This window comes from Grampus griseus, assembly GCF_964374135.1.
Source record: "Grampus griseus genome assembly, chromosome: 7".
NCBI classification, from domain to species: Eukaryota; Metazoa; Chordata; class Mammalia; order Artiodactyla; family Delphinidae; genus Grampus; species Grampus griseus.
Window position 1 is genome coordinate 34,063,680 of NC_139001.1, and position 20,199 is coordinate 34,083,878.

At 38.7% G+C, this 20,199-nt stretch overlaps 1 protein-coding gene across 1 annotated transcript in view; it reads left to right on the forward strand.

Moving 5' to 3' along the window:
* TRAK2 (trafficking kinesin protein 2) overlaps positions 1–4,898 on the forward strand; it is a 69,689-nt gene extending 64,791 nt beyond the window's left edge. Inside the window, exon 16 of the mRNA XM_082658749.1 lies at positions 749–4,898. Within this exon, the coding sequence (XP_082514875.1) occupies positions 749–1,427 (679 nt within the window). The 3' untranslated portion in view covers positions 1,428–4,898. The remainder of the gene's footprint in view (positions 1–748) is intronic.
* Positions 4,899–20,199: the final 15,301 nt, after the last annotated feature.

The following is a 20,199-nucleotide window of genomic DNA, read 5'->3' on the forward strand; positions in this document are numbered from 1 at the left end:
GTTTATTTAGTTTTTTTTCTTTTTAACAAAACATAGAATAAGAAGAAAGATTCTAATAGCTGTCAAAGCTTTTAATTATTTTTAATTTCCCAGAAACCCATGCTTTAAGTCAAGATTGAGAAAAATACGTTCCATGGGTATCCTTATAGTACTATTCTTTGGAATTAACATTCTTGGAAATTTAACAATTAGAACTTTATTCTCAGTAATATAAAATTGACAGATTTAAAAGAAATGTGTCTCCTTAGAAAACCGTCTTTGGTTTAATTATGAACAATTGTATTTTCTAAAAGGTTGAAGAATTGTTAAATCACGGATTATTGTCTCTTGGTGTATTTCACTTTATGGAATGGATATGTTAATAAAAATCTCTAAACTTTACTTTCTTCAATATTTAAATTTCTTTGATTTTTTAATTATAAAATTTAGTTGTATTTCCACAGATACATATTTTAGAGTTAAAATTTAAGAATAATAAAGTAATTATTTGAGAATAATAAAGTTATCTAAGTACAGTAAACTCATATTCTGTGAAAAGAAATATGTTTCAATAAGTTAATGACTAAATTACAAATAACTAATCATTGAAGTAACACATCAAAATTTTCATTCCTCAGATACTGATGTGTTGCCTGTTCCTCTATATTTACTATGGATAACTACTGTAATTGCTTTAAATGCTGACTTGGGATTACTTTTTATTCTTAAATTCTCTCTCCTGCTTTTTTTTTTTTCTTTCTGTGTAAAGCTCTGACTTCACTTCATTATCCTGTGGAAGCAGTGGTAGCAGTTCGTCAAACACAGCAGTGAATTCTCCTGCTGTGTCCTATAGGCTCAGCATTGGTGAATCCATCACCAACCGACGAGATTCCACCATAACCTTCAGCGGCACCATGAGCTTGGCCGAACTTCTACAAAAGCGAGGCATCTCTGCTAAAGCATACCACAGCCCTGTTTCAGAGGACCCCCTCCTCCAGCCTCTCCCTAGAGGCCTGGCTATCCCTTCCACGCCACCAAATTCACCGTCTCACTCACCTTGCCCTTCTCCTTTGCCCGTTGAGCCTCGAGTGCATCTCTCTGAAAATTTTTTGGCCTCCCGACCAGCTGAAACATTCCTCCAGGAGATGTATGGCTTGAGACCATCCCGAAACCCTTCTGATGTTGGCCAGTTGAAGATGAACTTAGTGGACAGGCTGAAAAGACTGGGGATAGCCAGAGTGATCAAGACCCCTGCAGCCCAGAAAAATGGAAGAAGCCAAGAGGCAGAAAATGGTCTTGAAAGACCAAACTCTGCTGTCTATTTAAATTCAGGTAGCAATTTATTGAGTGGACTGAGGAGGAATCAGAGTCTTCCAGTCATTATGGGTAGCTTTGGCACCCCAGTTTGCACATCATCACCCAAAATGGATATCCTGAAGGAAGACTGAGGTTCAGCAGTTGACTGACTCTTACACAAGTTAGCACATGAAGGAAAGATTTGCACTGATACATGTAGTCTTGTCTGAGAGAAAAGGAATGTTGCAGAAGGGTTGTGAATGTGGGAAGGGGAAAGTGGAAGAACGGAAACAGAATTGGCATGAGGTCTGTCTGATAAATTGAAAGTATAAATGAATAGGTCATGAGTGTTTGGAAGCAGAGAAAGAAGAAATGTTTAATGTGGTCCTCCAGTTGGTATTTCTTGTCTTGAAAATAAAAAGTGACTAGAAAATAAATTCAGTAATATTGGAACATACCAGAAATACTGAACTTGCTAGCACATTTACTTCTGGTGAGCATAAGCAGGGAGGACCCAGGTTAGGAGATGGGAAAAAAGAAGGAGCAGCTTTGACCGTTACCTTTAGAAAGCTGTTCTAGAAGGTTGCTGGAGTAAACTCAGTCTGTTAGTGAGACAACAGTGAGATGGCTTATCTGCTGGCCCCTGTTAATGTCTGGTTAAATTACACCTCCATCAAAGAGTACGCTCACTGCATTATCAGCAAGGAATTTTACCTTTTGCATAAGATCAGACTAGTGGAGACTCCCTTTTTGCTTTCTGTTTTCAGGCCTTTGAGCCACTGGGATCCCAAACATAATCCACATTCCTTTTGCATTTGTGATTAATAAGGGTTAATTTTTTTTTTTTTTTTTTTTTTTGCGGTACAACTCTCACTGTTGTGGCCTCTCCTGTTGCAGAGCACAGGCTCCGGACGCGCAGGCTCAGCGGCCATGGCTCACGGGCCTAGCCGCTCCGCGGCATGTGGGATCTTCCCGGACCCGGGCACGAACCCGTGTCCCCTGCATCGGCAGGCGGACTCTCAACCACTGCGCCACCAGGGAAGCCCAAGGATTAATTTTTTTAATTTGTATTTTTATACAATACCTCCCCCAAACAACATGAGTGGGGGGTAGGAGGGATTTACTTTAAGAAGGAAAATATGGGTACATTGGAACCAAGGAAACTTGTTTTCAGAATATTTCTTCTGAATAAGTGCATTGGCAAAGGTGTATGAACATAATTACTGTACATGTCTTTCAAATTTCCTTGGAGGCTGGATGGGTTAAACCAGAAGTGCAATCAATAGGAATTAGAGAATGTTGTGTATTTATCTTTGTAAGTTTTTTTGGAAGGAAAGTTGGTTGCAACTAAACTTTTTCCAAAATGTGCTATGCATACTTTTAATGAAAGATGACATATATTTGCACAAAAATTCTCAGGCACAGCAAATTATTATAAACTGAAGTAAAACCCAGGTGCTTTCTTTGAGATTGTGTTTTTTTAATATAAAATAAAATTAAAACATCTGCCTTTTTCTTCATACCCGCGGAAGTAGAGAATGAACTTTTTTCGATGGGAAAGTCAAATGCTTTTTCTTTTTCTCTGGGATTCCTTTTTTCTTTTTTTTAATTATGTGAAATGGCAAAGTGAAACTCCGGGATTAGGTTTCAGCTTTCAGCAGTGTGACGCAAGGCTGTGAATTGGGAAAAAACAGATCTGTTTTCTGAGCATTGCTGACCGAGGTCTGCTTCTCATCAGATGACATGGCTTTATCTCGGCCATGCAGTTGAGAAAGAAATGCTGTTACATGAAAGGCATTATGGAGAGAAGATGAAGGAGGGGGCTAGTTCTTTTTGAAAATGGGAGGCATGTTACTTGATCTTTTCATTGCTTCATTAGCAAATGTTTTGCTCCTTCGTTCTGACTTAAACTGAAAGGCAATTTTCTGCAGAATTCTTGATGGGCGTGTTACTCCTGTGGCTCCCATCCATACACCTGTTACAGGCCAGAGGAGGGTCCTTCTCTCCTCTTGAGCTGCCTGTCCTTCAGGAAGAGCTATGTGCTCAAAACACACATGCAAGAGTAAAATGTGTGAGTTTTCCATGATTTTTAGAATCTTTTAACTTCTTAAAAACAAAAAGAGTGACCTCTTCCCATTCTCTCCCCCTTGCTCAGTCATTCTGAAATCAGCAGACCATACACAGAGATGTTCAGAAAGGATTCCAGCTGGTCTGTAAGTGAACGCACATGTCCCTGAATGTGGACCAGAAGAATTCCTGATGTTTAAATTTCTAGAATATTCCAGTTCACATTTTAAATGATATTTGAGTTGCTACTTCATAAAGTAACGCTGGGATGCTTATTTTAGACAATTCTTTAAGCTTTTTATTTATTCTCTAAGAAAGTAATCTTCCTGTTACCAGTTTCCAAGAGACATCAGGAAGTAGGAAAATATAGGACCAGAGAGTAGTACAAAGTGTTAAATTATCAGATTTTATGTATATTATATAAACAGCTATAAAAATTAAGCTAGATGTTGGAGTGTTCTGTATAGTTAGTATACTTTTAAAATAACCGAGGCTAAAATGGTCACTTTGGAGGTAGGGCAAGGGTGTATTCACAGCCAAATAAGCCTGTCTGATTAAAGAGAACCAGACTTTGGTTTTTGAAAATTAAATTGATGTTGCTGTTCCACCAGAAACACAATGATTGGAAACTGGTGCATGCTTGTCTCTAGAAATGAATCCTGTTTTGAAACTGGGTTTTGTTGTTTTTGAAATTTCCACCTAAAATCATTTTTGGTTGAGAATGAGAATCTCTATTATAATGAAATTGTGTGTAAAATATAGTAAGAACTGGAGCCTTGTAGCAAGTTCCTTCTTAATTTATCTGTTATGTTTTAGCACTGTTCACATTTTAGTTTTTCTTTATCAACTGTGTATGTACTTTAATGCCAGTATAGGGAACTCTGATTCTTTTTTTTCCTTCTGAAGGGTCTCAGTGATTATACCTCAGGTATTTCTGAGTATCCTATTATCTACTAGGAGGGATACCTTCCCTGTGAACTCAGAATTAAAATTTCTTCTGAATTATGATGATCCCAAATCTTATGTACATAGCCTTAGGCATGGGTCTTGGAAAAAAGTTAATGACTATTGTTAAAGTAGTTTTTTAAAAAATTTTGTACTATATGTCCTTGATTTGACCTGAATGAACAGACTTTGGCAAAGGGAGGAAATAAGTTAAAGGCAGCTCACAACAAGAGCCTGTTCTTTACAAAAGGTGTATCTTATACAGTATTGAAAGCCTGTTATTTTTTCTGACCATTCTGGTACACAATTAGTACTTGTTGGTAATAACATTGACTTTTGACACCTGGAACTAGAACTCTTAGTGTTTAGTAGCCCACTCCTTTGATGTCGGATGCCTGCAAGCCTGTACTCCAAGTACAACACAGCAACATGTACACTGAGTGGTTGCATAGCCAGCACAGCTACCTGGGAGTGGCATGGTGCCCTCTGGGGCTGCCAGGGAGATACTGTAGTTTGATATCTGGGGCTTGACTTTGTCAAAGAGCTCTTTGTGTACCTACCTTTGCTTTGTCAAATGTTAATCAGATAATAAACATGAGTATCTTCTTAAATTTTCATTTGTCTTTCTGTGTTTTTGTCCCAGTTCTTTTCACAGGTAATCCTGCATTAAGTCTTTCCTTTCCATTATGTTGTTTTTGGTACAGAAAACAACTCTATTTGTCAAAACAGCAGAAAAAACAAAACAACAATAGTCATGAGTAGTAAACATCTTATTCTATTTTCTTAGATTTTAAAAAATAGAATAGCCTTATTGTTTCCTCAGCAAAGTATCAGCAACAAAAAAATAAAATCTAAAGTCAATGTAGATCTTTAATTTGAAAAGACTCAGGAAGTATGAAGCAATTCATTACTTATAGTCCACAATTTACTATTGATACTCTTAGCTATTACAAAACTGTTTCCAAGAAATTAAATTTGAGAATTGTTGGATTCTAACAGAAAAGTTCTTTGATGTTCTCTTTTCTCTCTCACAATTTAATTGGTATATTTATTTTAAACTCACCTAATATCCATTTAGAAATATGGAGATTGGTTCCAGATAGCGGAATAGAAGGACATGCACTCGCTCTTGCAAGAGCACCGGAATTGCAACTAACTGCTGAATGATCATTGGCAGGAAGACACTGGAACTCCCCAAAAAAGATACCCCACATCCAAAGACAAAGGAGAAGCTGCAATGAGACAGTAGTAAGGGCACAATCACAAATCAAATCCCATAACCGCTGGGTGGGTGACTCACAAACTGGAGAAAAATTACACCACAGAAGTCCACCCACTGGAGTGACAGGACTGGGGGAAACAGAGACTCCACTCTTGGAGGGCACACACAAAGTAGTGTGTGCATTAGGACCCAGGGAGAAGGAGCAGTGACCCCATAGGAGACTGAACCAGACCTACCTGCTAGTGTTGGAAGGTCTCCTACAGAGGTGGGGTTGGCTGTGACACCATGGGGTCAAGGACACTGGCAGCAGAAGTTCTGGGAAGTACTCCTTGGCATGAGCCCTCCCAGAGTCCACCATTAGCCCCCCCAAAGAGCCTGTAGCCTCCAGTGCTGGGTTGCCTCAGGCCAAACAACCAACAGGGAGAGAACTCAGCCCCACCCATGAGCAGACAAATGGATTAAAGTTTTGCTGAGCTCTGCCCACCAGAGCAACACCAAGCTCTACCCACCACCAGTCCCTCCCATCAGGAAACTTGCACAAGCCTCTTAGATAGCCTCATCCACCAGAGGGCAGACAGCAGAAGCAAGAACTACAATCCTGCAGCCTGTGAAACAAAAACCACATTCACAGAAAGATAGACAAAATGAAAAGGCAGAGGACTATGTACCAGATGAAGGAACAAGATAAAACCCCAGAAAAACAATTAAATGAAGTGGAGATAGGCAAGCTTCCAGAAAAAGAATTCAGAATATTGATAGTGAAGATGATCCAGGACCTCAGAAAAAGAATGGAGGCAAAGATCAAGAAGATGCAATAAACGTTTAGCAAGGACCTAGAAGAATTAAAGAACAAGCAAACAGAGATGAACAATACAATAACTGAAGTGAAAAATACACTAGAAGGAATCAATAGCAGAATAACTGAGGCAGAAGAACGGATAAGTGACCTGGAAGACAGAATGGTGGAATTCACTGCCGCGGAAGAGAATAAAGAAAAAAGAATGAAAAGAAATGAAGACAGCCTAAGAGATCTCTGGGACAATATTAAACACACCAACATTTGCAATTAAACAAAATGATAAACCTTTAGCCAGACTCATCATGAAAAAGAGGGAGAGGACTCAAATCAATAAAATTAGAAATGAAAAAGGAGACAATACAATGGACACCACAGAAATACAGAGACTACTACAAGCAACTCTATGCCAATAAAATGAACAACATGAAAGAAATGGACAAATTCTTAGAAAGATATAACCTTCCAAGACTGAACCAGGAAGAAACAGAAAATATGAACAGAACAATCACAAATAATGAAATTGAAACTGTGATTAAAAATCTTCCAACAAACAAAAGTCCAGGACCAGATGGCTTCACAGGTGAATTCTATCAAACATTTAGAGAAGAGCTAACATCCATCCTTCTCAAACTCCTCCAAAAAATTGCAGAGGAAGGAACACTCCTAAACTCATTTCATGAGGTCACCATCATCCTAATACCAAAACCAGACATAGATATCACAAAAAAAGAAAATTACAGTCCAATATCACTGATGAATGTAGTTGCAAAAATCCTCAACAAAATACTAGCAAACAGAATCCAACAACACATTAAAAGGATCATACACCATGATCAAATGGGATTTATCCCAGGGATGCAAAGATTCTTCGATATATGCAAATCAATCAGTGATACACCATATTAACAAATTGAAGAATAAAAATCATATGATCATCGCAATAGATGCAGAAAAAGCTTTTGACAAAATTCAACACCCATTTATGATAAAAACTCTCCAGAAGGTGGGCATAGAGGGAACCTACCTCAACATAATAAAGGTCATATATGACAAACCAACAGGAAACATCATTCTCAATGGTGAAAAACTGAAAGCATTTCCTCTAATATCAGGAACAAGACAAGGATGTCCACTCTCACCACTATTATTCAACATAGTTTTGGGAGTCCTAGCCATGGCAATCAGAGAAGAAAAAGAAATGAAAGGAATACAAATTGGAAAAAGAAGAAGTAAAGCTGTCACTGTGTGCAGGTCACATGATACCATACATAGAGAATCCTAAAGATGCCACCAGAAAACTATTAGAGCTAATCAATGATCTGGTAAAGTTGCAGGATACAAAATTAATGCACAGAAATCACTTGCATTCCTATACACTAACAACGAAAGATCAGAAAGAGAAAATAAGGAAACAATCCCATTCACCATTGCAACAAAAAGAATAAAATACCTAGGAATAAACCTACCTAAGGAGGTAAAAGACCTGTACTCAGAAAACTATAAGACACTGATGAAAGAAATCAAAGATGACACAAACAGATGGAGAGATATACCATGTTCTTGGATTGGAAGAATCAATATTGTGAAAATGACTTTACTACCCAAAGCAATCTACAGATTCAATGCAATCCCTATCAAATTGCCAATGACATTTTTTACAGAACTAGAACAAAAAATCTTAAAATTTGTATGGAGACATAAAAGACCCTGAATAGCCAAAGCAATCTTGAGGGAAAAAAAATGAAGCTGGAGGAATCAGACTCCCTGACTTTAGACTATACTACAAAGCTACAGTAATCAAGACAATATGGTACTGGCACAAAAACAGAAATATAGATCAATGGAGCAAGATAGAAAGCCCAGAGATAAACCCATGCACCTATGGTCAACTAATCTATAACAAAGGAGGCAAGGATATACAATGGAGAAAAGACAGCCTCTTCAATAAGTGGTGCTGGGAAAACTGGACAGCTACATGTAAAAGAATGAAATTAGAACACTCCCTCTCACCATACACAAAAATAAACTCAAAGTGGATTAAAGACCTAAATGTAAGACCGACACTATAAAACTCTTAGAGGAAAACATAGGAAGAACACTCTTTGACATAAATCACAGCAAGATCTTTTTTGATCCACCTCCTAGAGTAATGGAAATAAAACCAAAAATAAACAAATGGGACCTAATGAAACTTAAAAGCTTTTGCACAGCAAAGGAAACTATAAACAAGATGAAAACACAACTCTCAGAATGGGAGAAATTCTGCAAATTCTGCAATTTGTATTCCTTTCATTTCTTTTTCTTCTCTGTTGCAAATGAATCAACAGACAAAGGATTAATCTCCAAAATATATAAACAGCTCAAGCAGCTCAATATTAGAAAAACAACCCAATCAAAAAATGGGCAAAAGACCTAAATAGACATTTCTCCAAAGAAGACATACAGATGGTCAACAGGCATATGAAAAGCTGCTCAACATCACTAATTATTAGAGAAATGCAAATCAAAACTGCAGTGAGGTATCACCTCACACCGTTAGAATGGACATCATCAGAAAATCTACAAACAACAAATGCTGGAGGGAGTGTGGAGAAAAGGGAACCCTCTTGCACTGTTGGGAATGTAAATTGATACAGCCACTATGGAGAACAGTATGGAGGTTCCTTAAATAACTAAAAATAGAATTACCATATGACCCAGCAATCCTACTACTGGGCATATACCCAGAGAAAACCATAATTCAAAAAGGCACATGCACCCCAATGTTCATTGCAGCTCTATTTACAATAGCCAGGTCATGGAAGCAACCTAAATGCCCATCAACAGTTGAATGGATAAAGAAGATGTGGTACATATATGCAATGGAATATTGCTCAGCCATAAAAAGGAATGAAATTGGGTCATTTTAGAGACATGGATGGACCTAGAGACTGTCATACAGAATGAAGTAAGTCAGAAAGAGAAAAATATCATATATTAACACATATATGTGGAATCTAGAAAAATGGTACAGATGGACCAGTTTGCAAGGCAGAAATAGAGACACAGATGTAGAGAACAAACATATGAACACCAAGGGGAGACGTGGGGGGGGGGGATGAACTGGAAGAGTGGGATTGACATGTATACACTAATATGTATAAAATAGATAAATAATAACCTGCTGTGTAAAAAATAAAATTAAAAAAAAGAAATATGAACATTTAGTGAGAAATGAGTAAAGTTTGAGTCTCTACTTCTTTGATATATAATTTAGTGATATTCCCAGCATCTTTGTGTTTTCTTTCACAAATGATTTTCAATGGATGTGTTTTAAGTTCAAATACCTGATGAGGCTGAAGATTTGAGGCTTTCAGCATCCTGTTGACTTTCATCTCTGTTTTTATTATATGTTTGAGTTATGCTAGTATTGGTTTTTCTTTTTTTCATTAGTTTTTATGAAATAGGACTAAAATGCCATAAAATTTTCAAGTGAACAATTGTCGTGCAGGTTTGGCAAAGATGCCAAAGCACAACTGTCGGCTGACAGGCAGGAAGTGCTTTATTCTTTAACATAAGAAAGTATGAGTGAAGCACACCAAAGGTGAGGTGAGATGTTAGAAGAAATATATATAAATGTCAAATAAGTAAAAAAATTTTATTCCATTAAATCTATTTGTCTTACCTTCTCAGCAAAATCACTAAGTTGTTTAAAAGCAAGAACTTCACATCACATTCAGACATTACAACAAAAGGGCCAGAAAATTTTACAAAGTATTTTAATTTCATTTAATTCACTACCACTTGTAAAGCTATTTCACCATCTCTGAAAGCAATCGCCAGATCTATACAATAATGTGAAGAATTGGCGCCATGATTCATTTGCATTCCATCTAGACCTCTCTATATATATCAATTTAAAGGTAATCAGAACCCATGTTACAAAATGCTCTTCAGCTATAATATGTAGTTCTTGCAAGTACCACTCCAATAGATGAGTACCTGTGGATTTACAAATGAAAGCATGAGAAGCAAAAAATGGATCCTCAGCACCACTGGGAAACAGTTCTCTCATTATGCATAAATCTGTGCATTCATGCTGAGTGTTTTTGACAAGTTCCCTTTCCTCCCACCTCACTGCTCCTGCCCCAGTTCTACCTGAATTCCAAAGCAGGGTTTCTGACCTTAGCAGCAGGACAACCCAGAAACTTTCATAGCATGTGGACACAGTCATCTTTTGTTCTAAAGATAAAGGGCAAGAGATGGGGAGAAACATTCTCCTGGGGCCTGATGATGTTAATGATGAGGAAGCATGTTTAGGGTTACAGGTCCTGCTATTCCAGAACTGAGCTCAAAATCAAGGGCCCATGTGTTCTTTAATAAAGTTAGGGTTTTGTGTAGACCTGTGATGTGCAGAGCCGTCTAAAGCCCAGGGCTCAGGGCAATGGCCTCTCTTTCTAGGTGTGAGGGTGGCACTGCAGGCTGCTGCATGATCCCTGGGGCTCCCTGGCTAGGGGCCATTTGGAAACTGCTCAATGAGTCTGTGGGATTTAGCATAGCACCCTTAACTCAGATCTTAAAAGACAAGAAATGATCAAAGAGAACTGAAAATAATGACAAGCTCCTTAAGAGAACACTGTCTTTTCCACAGTAGGAATATTCTCATAGAGCCACCATATAGAGCCGCACGAACGGGAAGCCTCTAGATGCTCACCATTTCATGAGGGCTGCAGCGTCACACAAGATGGTGCCCATTTCCCCAGCCAATGTGCAGACTAATTTTGATGACATATGTGGATTGTTAGGTCACAGTTTCTCTCATTCATTTATTCAACTTATACTTGGTTATACTGTTGGTATTCTGGCCTCCTCCACCTTCATTCCAAATACTAAGGCACACTGCTTTGGGGAAAGTTACTGAGAACGTTAGTAGCATCAGTCCCCTTACGGGGTCTTTGGAAAGAGCCTTTTATGCAATGCCAAAGTTTCCCTAAGTTCAACCAAAGAAAGAGCAATGAACATTTAGCTCCGAAAAACTTTCATTTCCTTCCCTTCTGCTGTTTTAGAGATAACAAAGTTGTCCTAATGACTAAAAAGAGGAAAGGAGGGGAAAAAATCCCAATGTTATTAGTGCTAAGCCTTGGCCAAGTCAAGTGGCTGGGGTTTTCCTTCAGCATCCACTTCCTTTGTATCTTTCTCTTCAGCCACTCTCCACACAAGACCCAAATCCTACCTATTATTTTTTAATCGTAAGACAGCAGGTAAATATAAATTTTCATGCAATAAACAGACTCAAGATAAATATCCAATTCCTAAATCCAATCCCCTTGTTCTCTTGGTAACTTCTCTCCCTCCCTTTTAGTTTTTTTTTTTTTTTTTTTTCTGACGTGGACCATTTTTAAAGTCTTCAATGAATTTTTTACAATATTGCTTCTGTTTTATGTTTTGGTTTTTTGGCCGTGAGGCATGTGGGATCTTAGCTCCCCACGCAGGGATCAAACCTACACCCCCTGCATTGGAAGGCGAAGTCTTAACCATTGGACCACCAGGGAAGTCCTCCTTTTAGCTTTTGAAGTCATCTCTACCTAGTCTGTTCATCGTACTTGGAGTCGTGGCAGCCACAGTGCAATCACGAGGCTCCCCTCCAGCAACACACTGAGGCTGACATGACAGAAAGATGGAAAGAACCCAGTTCTCTTTTTGTATATAGTTTGTATGATCTTTATACATACTTTGATGCTTCAGCTTTACTTTGGTAACTATTGCAAAGTATCAACAGAGATTTGCAAATGAAGGGCAATTTTCTCCAACTGTTCCTTATGAATCACATAAAATACATTTTTCCTCCATAGCAGGTGTCGTATGGTAATAAGATGATAATGCAAATCGTAAAATACACAATAATCCAACTAAGTGCAAATAATTAGAGTCAGTCCTAGCGTTTGAAAAATGGTCCATTTGGTTTCAGTGAATATGTTATGTCTCTCCACACTTAAATTCAAATCTTCTTTACTTAGAGACTAATTTGTTAATTAGTCAAGTCACCAAGGCTAGAGAACATATCTGTGAGAGTAAAGATTTATCTTAAATGTAGACATATTTATTTTCTCTGCTGACTAATTAAATATTCATTATGTGTATAAAGGAAGATTTATTGAAAATAAATATTCTGGAATATAATGACAGTGATAAGGAAGAGAAGGAGAAGAGCTAACAGATTAAATGGAAAGAACTGAGTTCTACAATGACATTTCTGAGTCTACATCAACTCTGGTAGCCTGACCTCAGACTTTGTATTTCATGAAATTAATGAACCTCTCTGTTTTAAGCCATTTTCACTCATGTAGTAGTTTTACATATTTTAACTAACACATGGTTCATACTTTGAGAAACACCGTCATAAACATTGGTGATCCTCAGGGCTCTGTTCTAGACCCTCTTCTCTTCTTTTTTTTTTTTTTTTTCACACACACACATACTGTATTTTATTTTTACAAGAGATAAATAAACTGACACCAAGCATTGTAAATGGATGACCACAGCAAAAGCAACGATTGCAATTACCAAACACAAAACACACTCACACTATGTCATAATATTGACATTCAGTCCAGTAATCCTCCACTGTAACAGCTCCTTTACTTTGCAGTGAAAATTGATCTGTATATTTTTTGCCCCTGAGTTCTTGTGGGATTTTTTTTTTTTCAACCTCTTCTCTTTTTACACACACCCTTTCCCTGTGTGATCTCATCCACTGCCTTGGCTTAAAATAGGATCTACTCTGAAGACTCCTAAAGTGTTTATAGCCCAGACTCTTCTTTTGAACTCCCAAAACATGTAACAAGCTCTGTAACTGACCTCACCACTTGGATATCTCCCTGGCATCTCAGACTCAGCAAGTCCAAGAAATCATGACCAGCTCCCCTGAGCCTGTCTGTCCCCCAGACTTTCCCATCTCAATATATGGCCCCACCATCTATTCAATTGCTTGAGCTAGAAACCCAGGAATCATCATAGCCTCCTCCTTTTCCCTCAATCACCAAGACCTCTTGTGTCCTCTTTCTCTCCATCTCCACTGCTACTCCCTCATTTGGCCACTGCCACAGACTCCTAACTGATTTTCCTCCCTCATACATATCTTGGCCCTTCCAATTGTTTTTTCCTACACTGCAGTCAAAATTATCTTTCTAATATGCAAAGCTAGTTAGATTCTTTCTCTGATTAAAACTATTTGACTCATTAAACTAGAGAGAAATCCCAGCTATCCACTCCCACTGCATGTGGTGAAGCCCTCAATATAAGCTTCATTGTGCTTTTCTTGAATTTATTAACTGTCCATTTCCCCACTAGTCTCTAAGCTCTTTGGATCCCAGAAACTGAGGTATCCACCCAACCTCACAACAGTGCCTGGCACACAGTAGATAGTAAGTGTGGAGTAGAATGAATGGATGAACTTATAACAAAGTTTTAAAAGCTTTGGGGTGTGACTCATCAGTGAATCATGAAATCAATCTGGTGGATTTATAATCAGCTTTCATTTTAAATAGAAGAAAAAGGGATAGATTGGGAGTTTGGGATTGACATGTACACACTACTATATTTAAAATAGATAACCAATAAGGACCAACTGTATAGCACAGGGAACTCTGCTCAAAATTCTGTAATAGGGCTTCCCTGGTGGCGCAGTGGTTGAGAGTCCGCCTGTCGATGCAGGGGACACGGGTTCGTGCCCCGGTCCAGGAAGATCCCCATGCCGCGGAGCAGCTGGGCCCGTGAGCCATGGCTGCTGAGCCTGCGTGTCTGGAGCCTGTGCTCCGCAACGGGAGAGGCCACAACAAGTGAGAGGCCTGCGTAACGCAAAAAAAAAAAAAAAAAAAAAAAAAAATTCTGTAATAACCTAAATGGGAAAAGAATTTGAAAAAGAATAGATACATGTACATGTATAACTGCATCACTTTGCTGTACACCTGAAACTAATATAACATTGTTAATCAACTATGCTATGTTAATCAACTATTAACAACTATGATAGTTGTTAATCAACTATCAATATAAAATTAAAATTAAAATAAATAAATGAATAAAATTTATTTAAAAAAATTTTTTTAAATAGATGAGAATAGTATGTAACAAGGGTATTATTTAAAGCAATTTTTTATTATAAAATGTGTAAAACAGTGAGATGCAGCAGAATAAAAATAAAAGCCACTGGTCTTTTTTTAAGCAAGCATTTTTTTTCTGTTGGGTTGGCCAAAAAGTCCGTTCAGGGTTTTCGGTAACATCTTAACAAAAAACCCAAACGAACTTTTTGGCCAATCCAATATGAGGAAAAGAAGCTTTCTTTAGGGAAAAAAAGAAATCTGAATTTCCTGGTACTGAAAAAGACTCCTCTCCTGGGGGATTTGTACTTTTATAGATTTCAAATCCTGAAATTCAAGGAAGAAAGTGCTTACTTTAGAGTTTTAGGTTTCTGTGAGCAAATGACAGAGGAACTTAAAACCCATCACAGATCCTGTCTGGAAACTACTGCCACAGCCAACTAAGCCTAGGAGTGCTGTTTAATTTTATTTCCTCTGAAAGTATATCTTAAGCATATCTTGTCTCACATCTTGGAGAATTTCTTAATGGCTGCTCCTCCAGCCTTCTCTCTTAAAGAGCAGAGTGCCTGAGCCAATGAGGTGCTGCCGTTCTGTTTCCATAGCAATAAAAGAAAGAAATCTTCCCTTCCATCTCCCAAGGACAAACCTCACAACGCAAAGCCCACGTCAAGAGTCTGAACGAAGGGGTGACTTTCTGCTCTAGTTTGGCTTTCACTGCAATACTGAAAGACTCAAACTGGATTGTCTTTAGAAGGGAAATTCATGCTCATACCAGGTCAGCCTTTGTAAAAGACTTTGACAGGATTCACTGGAAGCCTGCCTCTCTGCAGCACACATACTGTGGATTTTCTGCTCTGGCATTTCAGTCACTTGGAATGACCACTGAAGTCTCGAGTTCCGGAACCCTCTGGATTTGACCTAGAATGAATTCTGATTTTGTGTTGGTGCGAAACAGTTTCTCTATAACTTTGTGGTGTCTTTAAGACTCTTGGCTTGGAGAGGAGCCACATGGGAAAAACAAATCTTTGGGCAGTCCAAGGTAAGCCCTTTGGGAAGATGTTTCATATAATTTTTTCTGGAGGCTCAGCTGGCTCACTGGTGACTACAGAGTCACCAGTTGGCACATTCGGTCCACTGATCCTCAGGCAAAATCATCAGGGAGAGAAATAGGAAAGGAAAATAATGAGGAGAAAGAATCCTAACCCCATCACCACCACACACACCCCTGTGTTTAGAGCCATACGGTGCGCATCAAGCCACTCTGTATGCAGCAGATCTATCTATGCTGATATGGAAATATCTATTAGATAGCCTGCTATATATTAAAAATTTTTTAAAAAGCAGAAATGGTGTAGTGTGTATGTTCTCACTTGTGTACAAAATTTTAAAGATTACGGAACATTTCTGGAAGGGTAACCAAAAAGCTGTTAACAGTGATTCCCTCTTGGGGGGGGGGTACAGAGGTAGAGGGCTGACGTTTAGCTCGTATGCAGTTACTGATATATTGAAATACTACCATACTGGTTGTGCATATACATTGTTCAAGCCCCTTGAATGCCCTGACTGCCACCTTGTTACCCCAACACCTCCCCTGGCACCCACATACCTCCTCAGGATTCAGCAGGTAAGGGTTTAATACCTGGCATGGGGATGGGAGAGGGTCCTCCACCCTGTTCCATCCCTATAACCCTTGACTATACTGATTGTTCCATAGTCTTGTCTTACCGGTTGTTAACTATTTTGAGTGTCATCCCCACGAGTATTTGGAGGGAGAGGCCTTTACTTTTTAAGAGCAAAAGAATATGCACTAAGCATTGGTGAGAAAAGGAAACAACCAAATGTTCATCAATATAAAACTGGCTAAAAATATAAACAGGTACATTCATAGAAGGAAAATTTACAAAGTCAGGATGATATAGAATCAAATCTCAGGCTTGTTTTAAAGATCTGTCTTAGGTATAATTAAAATTATAGATTTGCTTTTAAAATAATCTAGTGTTAGAAAAGTGGCCTGAGTATAGATGAATGAGACTAGCCACAAATTGCTAATTGTTGAAGCTAGGTGATGTGTGAGTTCACTGTACTCTTTTTTCTACTTCTGTACATTTAAAAAATCTCTCCATAGTAAACTTAAGTTTAAAAAGGATTATATGGGGGCTTCCCTGGTGGCACAGTGGTTGAGAGTCCGCCTGCCGATGCAGGGGACACGGGTTCGTGCCCCGGTCCGGGAGGATCCCACGTGCCATGGAGCGGCCGGGCCCGTGAGCCATGGCCGGTGGGTCTGCATGTCCAGAGTCTGTGCTCCACAACGGGAGAGGCCACAACAGTGAGAGGCCCGTGTACCGCAAAAAAAAAATAAAGATTATATGATTATACTATATATAATATATATACTATATATATATATTATACTATATATATACTATATATATATTTATATAGGTACTGACATTAAAGAAGCTCATGACATTGTTTAAAAAAGGCACATCTAGAATGTAAGTAGAGTTTGTTCTCATTTATGGAAAACTATATAAATCTGTTTCTTTAGAGAGAATTCTAGAAGATATTAATCAAAATATTTTCAGTGGTCATCTCTAGATGTTAGTATTTTGGAGAATTTTTACTTCCTTAGACTCTTCTGTGTTATGATTTTCTTTACAATAAGCATATTTCAATTTAACAGAAACACAAAAATAAACCTATTCTCCCACAAATTTAGAAATAAAAGTTTCTATAAACAAAATGCCACTGGGGTTCATAATATTCCTAAACTCAGTTACCAGTTTTTGAGAATGTAATGTATGCAAGGCGGTGTGCCAAGAGCTTTCCTGACATGGTCTCGTTTCATGTGCACAACAGCACAATGAGGAGGCATGAATTTTTGTCCCCATTTTGCAGATGAGGAAACTGAGACTCAGAAATGTGAAAGTACATTTTTTGAGGTCCCACAGGTGATAAGTGGAGAAGCTTCCATGCAAATCAGATCCATCTGATTCCAAAACCCAAAGAAAATTTTAGTAAAGAATGTTGTGGAGGGGGGAAGAAAAACTATAATTCTGGCCCAATTTTCATTTTTAAATATATTCTTTTCTAACCCTTGTCCATATTGGTACAAACTTTTACATAATTGTATTCATTGCATACACACTATTTTATATCTTGGTTCATACTCATTTCTTCATGCTTCCACAGGCTTTAAAGTGGTCAGTTAAAATCTATATAGGGCTTCCCTAGCAGTCCAATGCTAAGTCTCTCTGCTTCCACTGGAGGCGGCATGGGTTCAATCCCTGGTCTGAGAACTAACATCCAGTACGCCACGTGGTGCAGCAAAAAAAGAAAAAAAAAAAACTATATAATCTCCACTGAGTGGTTGTACCATAATTTACTTCTGTACAGTTTCACTTGTGGAGCTCCTTTCTCCTTGTTGACTGCTCCCTGTGATTAGAGCCACCCAGTTTATTAGTCAGGTAACAAATATTTATCAAATACCTGTCGTGGACAAGTTGCTTTGCCAGGCTCCCTGGGGGCACAGAGAATGACATGGTGGATCCAGGCCTTGAAGAACTGCTCAGTCCAGATGGGCCGACAAGAAATGGAATAGGGAAGGCACTTGCTGGGAGTTGGCCTGCCCCAGCCTCTCACTTCTTGCCCCAGGGACTCCTCTAAACCCCCAAGTTCAGGATCGGCCCCATTCTCACAGGAAGCAGATACAAGGTCCTAAACAGAAGCAGAGCTTCTGTCTTATTACTGCTGCAGGCTCCTCTCAGATTCTTACCTGAATTCTAGTCCCCTGTGGCACCATCTTCTCACCTGGTGTGCTCCACCCACCTCCTTCCCTTGTCTCCCTGAGACCTCCTGACCAGGCCCCCAGCAAAGGGGAACACGGACAGCTAGATACAGTGGCCCTGTCACCTGGTCGTTGGGCCAACATTCTCCATCCCACCCCCACCCCCAATCTTCCAGTGCAGTCACAAATCACTTTTTGGTTAAATCAATATTAAGCGTTTACATTAATATATATGAGAGTGTTCCTTACTGTGAGTTTATTTACTTTCTTATGCAATATTTGTTAGCCTGCAGTAATTATGCAATTTTAATTTTCTCAGGTGTCTATGTTTCTATTTTTAACTTTTCCCCAAATTTTCTGTTTCCTATTACAAGTGCTCTGTAACAAATTACCACAAATTTAGTGGCTTAAAACACCAGTTTATCTTTTAGTTCTGAGGTCAGAAATCTGAAATGGGTCTCACAGAGCTAAAATCAAGATGTCGGCAAGACTTCATTCCTTCTGTAGGTTCAGAGGAGAATCATTCCCTTGCCTTTTCCAACTTCTAGAGGCTGCCCACATTCCTTGGCTCATGGCCCCTACCTCAATCACTCCTACTTGGCCATTTTCTTCTCTGACTCTGACCTTCCCACCTTCCTGTTAAAAGAACACTAATGATTACCTTGGGCCCACACGGATAATCCAGATAATCTCCCCATCTCAAGATCCTTAACTTCAGTATCTTGGCTATTATGAATAATGCTGCAATGAACATAGGGGGGTGCATATATCTTTTCAAATTAGTGTTTTTGTTTTCTCCATATAAATACCCAGAAGTGGAATTGCTAGATTGTATGGTAGTTCTATTTTTAACTTTTTGAGGACCCTCCATACTGTTTTCCATAGGGGCTGCACCAATTTACATTCCCATCAACAGTGCACAAGGATTCCCTTTTCTCCACATCCTTGTGAACACTTGCTCCTTGTTGTCTTTTTGATGATGGCCATTCTGACAGTTGTGAGGCTATATCTCATTGTGGTTTTGATTAGCATTTCCCTGATGATTAGTGATGTTATGCATTTTTTCATGTGTCTGTTGGCCACCTGTATATCTTCTTTGGAAAATTGTCTATTCAGGTCCTTTACCCATTTTTTAATCGAATTGTTTGGTTTTTTTGCTACTAAGTTGTATGTGTTCTTTTATACTTTGGATATTAACTCCTTATCAGATATATCGTTTGCAAATATCTTCTCCCATTCAGTAGGTCGGCTTGTCGTCTTGTTGGTTTCCTTTGCTGTGCAACCTAAGTACCCATCAACAGATGAATGAATGTAGATGTGCCATATATATACAATGGAATATTATTCAGTCATAAAAAAGAATGAAATCTTGTCATTTGCAACAACATGAATGGACCTAGAGGCTATTATGCCAAGTGAAATAAGTCCGAGAAAGACAAACACTGAATGATTTCACTTCCATGTGGAATCTAAAAAACAAAACACCCTTTTTCACTTTTGCAAAAATTCTAGTATATTCTAGTATATTTTTAGTATAACATTTCTAATTCTAATGTAACATTTTAAAATATTTTAGTTATCTACATTGTTTTTAAACTCAGTTTCCTGCCAGTCTTTCCATGTGACTCCTTAACCAGCCAAGCAACTCTGATTTATTCTATTCTGATAACACACTATATTGGCCTTACCTGTATGAACGTGAGTTATTTTCAATAAAAACTTTAATAATGACTTTAAAACATAAAAAATAAACAACAAAACAAATGAACAAACAAAACAAAACAGAAACAGACTCATAGATACAGAGAACAAACTGGTTGCCAGAGGGGAGAGGGGTAAAGAGTTGAGCAAAATAGGGCCTCCCTGGTGGCACAGTGGTTGAGAGTCCGCCTGCCAATGCAGGGGACACGGGTTCATGTCCCGGTTCGGGAGATCCCACATGCCGCGGAGCGGCTTGGCCTGTGAGCCATGGCCGTTGAGCCTGCGCATCCGGAGCCTGTGCTCCGCAACGGGAGAGGCCACAACA